This window comes from Micropterus dolomieu, linkage group LG03, assembly GCF_021292245.1.
Source record: "Micropterus dolomieu isolate WLL.071019.BEF.003 ecotype Adirondacks linkage group LG03, ASM2129224v1, whole genome shotgun sequence".
NCBI lineage: Eukaryota > Metazoa > Chordata > Actinopteri > Centrarchiformes > Centrarchidae > Micropterus > Micropterus dolomieu.
The window spans coordinates 14211176-14221724 of record NC_060152.1 but is presented as its reverse complement, the minus strand read 5'-3'; the positions used below and the strand labels follow the sequence as shown (position 1 = coordinate 14221724).

The following is a 10549-nucleotide window of genomic DNA, read 5'->3' as shown; positions in this document are numbered from 1 at the left end:
GGCTGCAGGTTCAACCGTACTCATAGGCTGAATATGGCTGCTGGTCGGACCCGGTAGGCTGCGACACCATAGCAACTCCCCTTGACCCCTCCCTCCCTCGGCATTCGCAGCATCACCCTTTACACTGCACAGTCATATTTGGTCCTCCGGAAATATCCACAGCACGGGTAAGCCAGTCCCTATGCAGCGAGTGTATGGGTGGAGTATAGTTTAAAATACAGTTTTAAATGTATCGAAAGGATGTCCGGCGCGTCCTACGCCGGCTCTGACAGCAGGGCTGAAGGAAATGACAGCGCGCCGGGAAAGTTTTTCCTAAAGCTGCCGGGTTGCGCTCTCTGTGTCTCGGACCCTCGGCTCTAAAATGGCTGGCTGTAGGTCCGAGGAAGCTCCGGTGCAAAGGGAAGGATCCGCTCCACACCGCGACTGTCTGTAAATATGCACGATTCTCTACTCTGACCGACGCGTTAGTGATGGCGTTGTCCCAGGTCCGAGAGCTGTCAAAGCGCACACGCACCAGAATAATATTGCCATTTCGGACCTAGGACTGTGCGTAATGGCGTCCTCCACGGACACTGCTCCTCGGTTTATCCCCAGACTTTTTTTTTTTTTTTTAAAGAACAGGCTCGTATTTGCTAAACCAAACGGAATGTGAATGTAGCTGTACAGCGAATTTGAAATGAATCGTGTTATCATGTGTGCTGCATGTGGGATGATAGAAGTAAGCTGTGATAGAGGAAATGTTATTTCGCTCACATCATTCGGACCCTTCTGTACTCCAGTGCGTTTCCCTGAATGATCGGCGACTCCGGCCGACCCCTCAGTACGAAATTCGCTGAGCTAGAATTTAGAATCATGCAAGGTAACCAACAAAATTAACAGGACGGTCTGGTGTTGAGGAGGAGGGGGGGTCAAATGAGTCGATCATCATGTCGGACTGACGAGGGGGGTAGGCGTGGGTTAGGGGCACAGTCTGCTTCAACCTACAGGCTGTTAGTAAGATAACAAAATCTGTCATTATTGGCTTTTGCACTAAACTTGACCCCAATGATCACAATTGAGACATTGTGTTTTTCTAACAATCCCAGGATATTTCTTCAATTCCCTTCCATTACTGCCGTGAATTGTGTTTTAGTGTTAATGTTGCTACTCTCAGATTGTAATTTATTATCTTATTCCTATTTTATAGAAATATAAATGGGTATGCCACAAAATGGATTCTCAGTTGGCTTCAGTCCTGACCAGTGGCAGCCTGGATGTCCAAAATGGCAGCCAGTGTGCAGAGGGATCAGGGCCAGTGACAGAGGTTTTTTTGGACCCAAAGGAAAAAAACTCCCCCAGTACTGTACCAGGTAACCTCCAGCCATGCCCAGTCAAAGCAGCAGTGACCATCAGGCCAGATGCTGTATCAATCAATGGGAAAAAGCCAGAGGTGGGCGGGACTTCTAAGCCAGCCTCTCAGGAAACAAGCAAGATTGGTGGGTTCAGACAGCCAATTACAGTAAAGGCTGGAGTGCCCGTCTTGCGTAGCCGACCAATCAGACTCAAAATTGTTGTTCCCCCGCGGTGCAAGAGGCCAATCACAAACTCTGCCATCAGCCTGACCAAAGACTTTGCGCGCTCACATTTAAGAAGATCTGTTTCGGTCTCAGCTGGAGCAGTGGTCCTAGAAAAAAACATAAGTAAAATCCAAAAATCTACTGTTAAGAATGGAAAAGATAATAAGGAAGCTACTTGTGAAAAGACTAGGGAAGCCAAACCAGAATCATTCCCTAAGACAGAGGCAGATAGGGGGGAAGACGTGTGCAAAGAGAGAGATGTTTTGGGTACTAAAGTCATGCACAAAGATGGTTTCGAAACTCCTTTCATCTTTAGCACTAATACAGTACAAATACTGAGCCAGCAAAGAATTAAAGAGGAAACTACAGAGAGAGATATTGAGGAAAATATTCCTATAATCTTGCAAGAAATGGACTTGAAGTCTTGTAAAATGTTTGATGAAGCTAGGATGGAGGAACAGACACAACCACTGGATCTGAGTTTGCCTAAGAAGAGAGAGAGTCGAGAGAGGAGGTGTGGACGCTTCCTGGATGATTCTGGCTGTGAGAGCTCGCTGATTATGGAGGTAGATGAATATGAGGGAGAAGGAGACCGAGACATAGTGGAAGAGGATGATGACGGTGTAGAAGAGGGCTCTGTGCTGCGTAGGGACGGCATAGATACGTTTGAAGACTCTCTCCTGTCTCCCTCTTTCTTTTCTACCTCTGTCTTTACCTCTCTCTCCTCGATAGACTGTGACACCGAACACCTTCTTCTCATAGACGACCAGGGAATCCCGTATACACTCAGTCCAGACGGACTCAAAGTGCCGCAAGTCGATGCATCCACATCTGAGGATCCCCAGTCAGATCAGACTAATTCAGCAAAGGGAGAAGGAACGGAGTCACTACAGTTGGCCACATTAGCAGACCCTAGCTGCAGCCAAAGTTTAGATAATGCACTAAATGCACCTTCGGATCATCTTGACCCCTCACCAGCCCCTGCTACTGATTCTCTGTCATTCGATGTCGATCAGACAAAGACTCCAGAAGTCTTCACAAGTTTGATTGCAAACTCAGACCCCTCTAAGGCTGCAGAGCCAATGGTTAAATCTGTTCAGGAGGCTAATTCTGTTCTGTCTGCTTCCTCTGGGATATCAGTCCCCACCCAGCCGATTCAGATCCTCACAAACCCTTCTACTAACGCTCCTATTCTCCTCCTGTCATCCTCCTCTTCCTCTCCTCAGCTCTCCTCAGGTCCGTTGGGTCTCACACTTCCCCTGTCAGTTACTCAGACCTCACCTGGTGCTTCTGCCCCCATGTTTCTTCTCCTGTCATCTGTACCCTCTTCCTCTGGTGACTCAGCCTCTACCTCCACTCCTATCGCTGTCCTCGACCCCTCGACTGGTCAGTTGTCCCAGATCACAGCAGCCTCGGCCCCGCTTTCCCTCCCTCTGTCCTCTGGTCAGGTCAGCACACTGGGATCACCTCTGCCCACGTTGTCTCACCCCGTCATCAGACTGAGTCCCAATAACCCACCTGTCATCCTGTCAGGAGTGAATAATGTAAACTCTGGCTCAGTTCTCAGCTCTCTTATTGTCCGTTCATCCTCTCCTGCACTTCAAAACGAACACCGCAGCGCGACCCCCCCCCCTCACTCTCTAATCAGCTCCTCCGATTCAAACCCCGGAAGTGAAGCCATATCTGCTGAACAGGTCTCAAATGAAAACAACAAGCCATCAGCTTTCACAGCATCCTCTCCTCACCCACAGTCTGCTAGTTTGACCCACGACCCCCTAGGTCAGGCCAGCTCAGAGGTACAATCACCAGCTTCAGAGTCAAGATTTGACCCGTCTGACCTGCACTCGCAACATTTACCTCTGGATGACCATCTTTACTTCTCCAACGCTACTGCTCCTCCCTCCCCTCCCATTGGACCCATTCTCTCCTCTGGTAAACTCGAGCCCCTCGACCCGCTGGATCCCCTCTCACCAGCGGGCTCACCCAACAACTTGGGCCCTCGCAGGGTGCTCTACTGCCAGCTGTGTCCGCGGGTCTTCTTTTATCTCTCTGACCTTGAGCGCCACGCCATCACTCACTCGCAGAAGAAGCCTCACGTCTGCCAGCAGTGTGGCAAAGCCTTCAAACGCTCCAGCCATCTGCAGGTCAGTGCAAACTAATTCTAACTATCATTTCATCAGCAATATAAGTAAAAACATGTCACTTGAACAGATTATTAGTGCAGTGACTGTTACACCTACCATAATTGATTTTCTGGCCTTCCCTTGCAGTGGAAACAAGCTGTGAACACACATAAATTTATCTCCTTTTAAGTTGAAATGTTAGCAAACAGTTGCTTAATTAGACATCCAACATTAGCATTTATTTGAGTGGTGTTTATGGCCACCTGATGAATAGGTTCAATATTTGCTCTCCTTTTTAGCTCTGGCTTTAGCTTTCACCAACTCCTGAAGGAAATTTCTGGCTCTTTAGTTGCTGAGTGCTCCACCATGTTGACCACCTAGTAGCTAAGTGTGTCTGTCTGCCGTTAGGTGCTGGGCAGGTAGTGTACAGTGGGGCTTTTGGAGCTTTTTAGCTGAAAACATCAGAGCAGTAAGAGTGAATCAAAACACTAAAGTTGCTGGTAAATCACAACATAGCTAAAGGATGGCACTAAGCTCCGCAGAGTTGTGGTGTACTGCGTAAGTCGGGTGCATACAAGTAGTCATGTGATCCATTGTTAATATAAACATATTCATTATAGCTGCATTATTAAAAGTGTTGAGTGATATATTCACTTTCATTCTTGATAAAATATTTACTACCCCCCTTAACAGAGACACAAGCACATCCACACAGGCCAGAGGAACTTTGTGTGCCCCATCTGCGCCAAACGCTTCAGGGAGGCCGGTGAGCTCCAGCGCCACCAAAGGGTCCACACTGGAGAGAAACCCTACCAGTGCCAACTTTGCCACACGCGCTTTGCAGAGCGCAACACGCTACGCCGACACACCAAACGCAAACACCCTTACCACCAAGTAGCCATGGAAATGCTGAACGAGAGAAGACGAGGCGGCCGAGGAGACGAGGGCGACGGTGGCGGATCCGGAGTGCAGGAGGAAGAAGAGAGTGCTGAATGGTACAGCTCCACTGTGTCTAATTTGGATAACTCAGAGTCTGAGGTGGAAACTTAAAGAGTTGTCTGCTCACAGTCTCCAAATTGAAGGGGAAAGGAGGAAGGAGATTGACAGCGTAATTATATGTAACTCTGGTTAAGACACTAAACTTTCCTCATTAATTAACATTCAAAAAAGGGAGCACTTGCAATATTTATTTAAATGTTTTAAAGGTAATTTATTTATATGAATATATATTATTCCCATTCCATTTAATGTTCCAACAATACAGCCTTCAAAGTCATAAATGATTTTGATATTGTCTTTCCTGTATGAGAAACATTTTTATGAATGGTATTGCTTATATGAAAGGGAAAGCTCATGCTTGGAGTCATGGCTTTTATGTGAGTTCAAAATATGAATCAGACTGCTAATACGAGGTTCCCATGCTACACATGATAAACACCCTCAAGTGCTCAGAAAAGAAAGAACAAGAAGGACAACTTATTTACTCTAATTAAATCTGTGCTGTAGTTGTATATATAAAGAGTACTATTTGTAAAAGCTCCACTTCTGCACTATCTTATCTGAAAGATGTAATTATCTTTCTTACTGTCAGAGACACTGTGAGTTATTTGCACTTGTTTGTATTTAACTAAATATTCACTTTTTTTACATTGTGAAGGAACATACTTACTTTTTCTTGTGTTGCAGCTTTTGATTTCATGTAATTAATTCATATCATGTGATACTTTGACCAAATGTTTTGAGTTACTCTAACACTTAACACTATATTATGATATCTTTGTTTTAATGTAAATTATGTTAACTTATTTGAATTAAATTCTGTCAACTGTAACGGGATCTTTGTTGCATCTTTTTCAGTTGTCTTCCACTTTGGTGTCTTTTCCATGTAGATGTTGAAAGAATTAAAATACATTTAATGAAGCTTTTCATAAAAAGTTTTGAATCACGTATAACTCTCCTCAATGAGCGCCAGGGTCCTTATCTCTTCTGTAATTTAAGATGATCCTCAAGAGTTGATTCTCATTTCTACATTAATCACCAAAGATGAGGCCAGACTTCACATGGATTTTTGTGAAGGAAAAAAAGAGAGAAAAGATACTTGATATATATCCGCTGGACTGCCTCCAGGGAGTAATTGAGTTTGTAAGACAGTCCTCTGTTTTTTGCACTCACTCAATTTTCTGCTCCATTTAAGCCATGGAGCCTAACAGACCTAAGCTCAAGACAACTTATTAAATACTGTATCGCTGAAATGGCTGGGTCCTGATGGCTGGCCCATTCCTTATTTCTCTGCTGACCATTGTGTGAATAGAGACGCTTTGGTATGCTGAAAGGTCAGCCCTAAGCTCCATTGTATTTTAGTTGGGCAAACTCAGTTTTATAGAGGGTCAGTGGAAGGAGAGAGGTGCTGTGCGTGTGAGGAGCAAAAGTTAAACAAGCAGTCTCTCTGAGAAAGGAGAGTGTGCTGCTGAGAGACGGTGTGCTGGAGATAGTGGAGTATTTGCTGTGGTAAAACTGTAAAGGCAGATGTTGCATATTATAATGCATATTTTACTTTCACTATTTTACCTTTAACTGAATATATAACTTACAACTCATAGAGGGAGTCTAGTTAGTTACAAAAAAGACGACGGTGGACAAATTATAAATAACACAGTTGAATACAATAAACGTTTTGACTGTCACAGATTTAATGGATCGGTTTACATTTGTTCAAGTCTCTCTTACAACAATACTCACATGCCCATATATATATTTCAAGTTATTGTCCGTTGTTCCTCTAGTCCATACTGGCTGTCACAGGATTTCTTCCCTAATGTGATTTCATTTAATGAGATGGTTGACAAAATCCACAATCACTGTCCAGTGCAAAGATGCATTTGAAACTTCCTCCGAAGCTTGTATGAATCTTTACAACCCTTCCTCCACAATTCAACAAGAAATGCTGTCTGTAAAAGCAAAACGGGAATTTTGTATTAAAAAAAACTTTACTTTCGAAAAATTTGTACTTGATTGGGAAGTCAGACAGTTGAAGCCTCATATCATAAGTTGTTTTTACACATAAAGTTTTTCATCTCCCATCTCTTCCACCGGAGACATGTTGAGAAGGGATCTCTTCAGGCCCAGTATGAACAAGAGGAAAGATTACAGCAACAAATGTACATATGGATTTGTGAGTAATATTTTTAGATACCCTGGAAAATATGTCAACCTAATTAACATTCAAAAAAAGGGAGCACTTGCAATATTTAGTTCAATGTTTTAAAGGTAATTTATTTATATGAATCTATATTATACCCATTCCATTTAATGTTAAAAAAAAAAACAGCCTTCATATATTGTCATAATATTGTCACTGGCTTTCCTGTATGAGAAAAAAATATTATGAATCACTGTGATAAAAGACCTATTTAATAGGTTCACTGTCTATTAATTTTTGTCTTTGTTTAGCTCCTTTCAAACTGTAACTACACCACATTCATGTTTTTTTTTCAGCACAAACTCAGCTGTGAGGCTCACTGATCATTTTTTCAGTTGTATATTGTCAAAAGTATAAATCTGCCAGGAACCAAAAATACAAGAAAAATGGCATCAACACAAAATGCAGAAACCTTTTTTTGATAATCACGTAAAAATATTATTATAGAAAAAAACATTGTTTCACTATTTATACAAACAGATCCAGCAGAAAAATGTAAGAAATAAAGCTACATAACAGTCTATTTACATGTAAAGCCATTTTATCCCACCTCCTTGTTGTACATTTTTCATTCAAAGTCCATGTTTGCCTGTGAATTACTGACAATATTAGTAATTCATAGTTTTATAAAACATATTTCAACGAAATGTTTGTGGTCTACAGACATAAATGAGATATTGAAAGGACCACATAAGCACTTTAACTGTCTACATGATGAACTTTAAATTAAACAGACTTTTCACAGATGAACAGACAAACTCCAGAGGGTGCCAAAAACACACATTCCCATCTGGTTATCCATCCATCGTCAACCACTTATCCTGCATATAGGGTTGCGGGGGGCTGGAGCCAGTCCCAGCTTACATTGGGTGAAAGGCGGGGTACAGGTCGCCAGTCCATCGCAGTGCCCGGTCTGGTTATTTTGTCAATAAATGACTGTATCACTATATACTGTATGTTGATTTCATCAAAATTACATATACGGCAGTACAATATTTAATTTATGTTGCTCACCCATTACACTCATTGTGAGGCAGTGTACCCTAAGGCAGTTCCCCTCCTCTATACCACAAAAGATGGGAACCTATTTAACAACCTCTCCCAACCTTCTTGCTGTAGACGCTCATTAAAGTGCTACATATTGTTAAGGTCACTGAGGGTTCAGCCATTAAATCAATGCTGTTCTGTCAGTAAAAAAAAGAATAAATTGACACAAAACAGACTCTGGTCCCCTAATTGACACCACTGGGCTGTTGCATCGCTGAGCCTACAAGGTCCTCAGTGCATGATGATGATGAATATTCAAGCGGCTGAGTGTGTGAGATCAGCAGTCCAGCTGGAGATGTGTGTGTACAGTAAAGAAAGTTTGTGTGTGTGTGTGTGTGTTTGTGTGTGTGTGTGCACAGTGTTGGTAGCTATCCAGATTGTACAGAGCTTCAAAGTACAGTGACTGACAGGCAGGTGGATGACGGACAGAGTGAGGATAGAAATCTGTATGTGGGTTTGAAATATGTCTGTGTGTGTGTGTGTGTGCCTGTGTGTGTGCTGCGTGAAGTGGAACGGGCAGCAGGGCTTCTGAGTGGCACAAGGCACATGGCCAAGTGATTGAAGTGATAAAGGTAGAGGAGGAGTGGAGAGAGGGACGAGAATAGATCCAGTGATGAACGACCTGGGAGAGGCAGCAGATGTAATGAAGTGTGTTAGACTGGTATGTTTCAGCTTTTTATTCTCTTTGATACGTTCGGCGCTTTGATATGTTTGTTCTGTATCCACTGTGTTGCATCACAGATGTCCCATTATTGCAATTGAAAGCCAAAATGATGGAAAGCTAAACTAACCATGGATGGATTTTTGTTTGGGTCCAACGTGCATGGCTGTCATTGCACAGTTCAGCCATGTGAGGGCACACATACACTTATGATGTGCTGCCTGTACTGGCTCATTCACTATGCTGTCTCTCAGCTCTCTCAAATGGTGGAGGGATTCTTATACCAGGGTGAGAGGCAGAAGACAGTGAGCCTAGGGAGAGCTAGATCTGCATTCAAACTCTGCAGTATCACAAGCGAAGGAGGCGTTTTGACATAAGTATGAAATCGCACATGAATACTAGTGTACTGTTATTCCAAGCTATATCATGCTTCTTAGTCTGTGCATTGCATGTGAGTCCAAAATTACACAGAGAAATATGATATTTCACAAGGGAAAGGTTAACAGTGTGCAAGCCTCCTTGCTCACCAGACACAGTGCAGAATTAACACTATGGAGTCTGTGTGTGTGTGTGGACCTTGTGAGGGAGAGGAAGAAGGAGGGTAACAGGTGTTAATCAGAGAGGGAGTCCAGCCTGTGGAGGAGATGTGTAACTAGGGAGGGGAACCAGAGGAAAAAGCAATTACATCACCTTTCCCTCAATAATGTGCCATGCTGTCAGTGGAGTCTGTGTTTATATACGTATATTATTGTGTGTGTGTGTGTGTGTGTGTGAAATGCATTTACAGGGCACGTGGAAAAGCTGACAAAGGTGAGATTTTATAATGATAAAAAAGCACATGTACTGTGCAAATGCCAGCTGAAAGAGACACCCGTCTATAACCATGTATTAAATTAAGGTTCCCATTCATTTTGTGTTCCATTAGTTGCTCCATTTTGTTCCATGGCAACCGTAATTGGCCAATGCGGTGCCATCTCTGCTCGTTGTTCTGTGATGAGTGGACCTCGACGTCAGGATCTTTCTTTCCACATCAGATAAAATGGCAGCAACCTCTTTTTTTACTCTGTTTCCCTATCAGCTCCAGCTCTCTTCCTGTCCTTGTCGTAAAGACCCCCCCACCCCCACCCCTCGTGTTGTGCCAGCCTCTCCAACTTTTGCTGTCTCCTCTTCCTCACCCTCACCCTCTCTACCTCCCCTCTCTGTCTCCCCCGCTCTATGACCTGCTGAACCAGCACACACCGGCCTGTCTGTCAAATCGACAGAACAGGTGCTCCGGCGACAACCTCACTTCCCCCACTTTTCCCCTTCTGCAGCCCACACATGCACAAGCACACGTAGAGAGCATGTACGCATAGGCATAGTCCTACATGTTCACGCAAGTTGCTTTGGAGGCTTGAACAGTGAGGTGAAACTCTGGTGATTTAGCTTGTCACCAGTGCTGATACATACTGTAAACTATATGCTGACGGGCACTGACTTACTGACCTGTGACTCTTTGTGGTCACACACACACGCGCGCACGCACGCACGCGCGTATACTTACACAAATAGTACTAAATCACTTTAAGAGGGTGACCCAAAGGTATCTTGACAGGAGCATATGAGCCTGCAGTCCTGCTGCAGTACATGATTTGATGTGAGTCCAAAACACTCCTGGGCTTTTATCGCAGCCTTGTAATAAACCGTCTCTTTATCCTGCCATCAGTTTTCTATCCATCACATTATATGTGACAGTTCAGCTCCTAACATTAAAGAGCTGCTCTGATGTCATCAGTAAGTCTACTTTTGTCAAAGACAGAGAAACACAAAAGTGGTTATTGTCTTTGAATCTGCTCCTCAATAAATCAGTCTGCGGGGGGGGGGGGGGGGGGGGGGGGGGGGGGGGGGGGTCACTTAGTCTCTGTTGTTTTAGTGGCTCAGTCGCATCACGGTTGTGTTATCTATATGTGTGTGTGTGTGTGTG

The 10549-nt window shown here is 43.8% G+C and overlaps 1 protein-coding gene across 1 annotated transcript; it reads left to right on the top strand.

Moving 5' to 3' along the window:
• The first annotated feature begins 81 nt into the window (after window positions 1-81).
• On the top strand, window positions 82-5510 carry LOC123969006 (zinc finger E-box-binding homeobox 1). The gene is made up of 3 exons (XM_046046085.1): window positions 82-167; window positions 1187-3700; window positions 4373-5510. Exons 2-3 carry the CDS (start codon window positions 1211-1213, stop codon window positions 4727-4729), a joined length of 2847 nt encoding a protein of 948 aa, XP_045902041.1. The 5' UTR covers window positions 82-167; window positions 1187-1210; the 3' UTR covers window positions 4730-5510.
• The last annotated feature ends 5039 nt before the right edge of the window (window positions 5511-10549 follow it).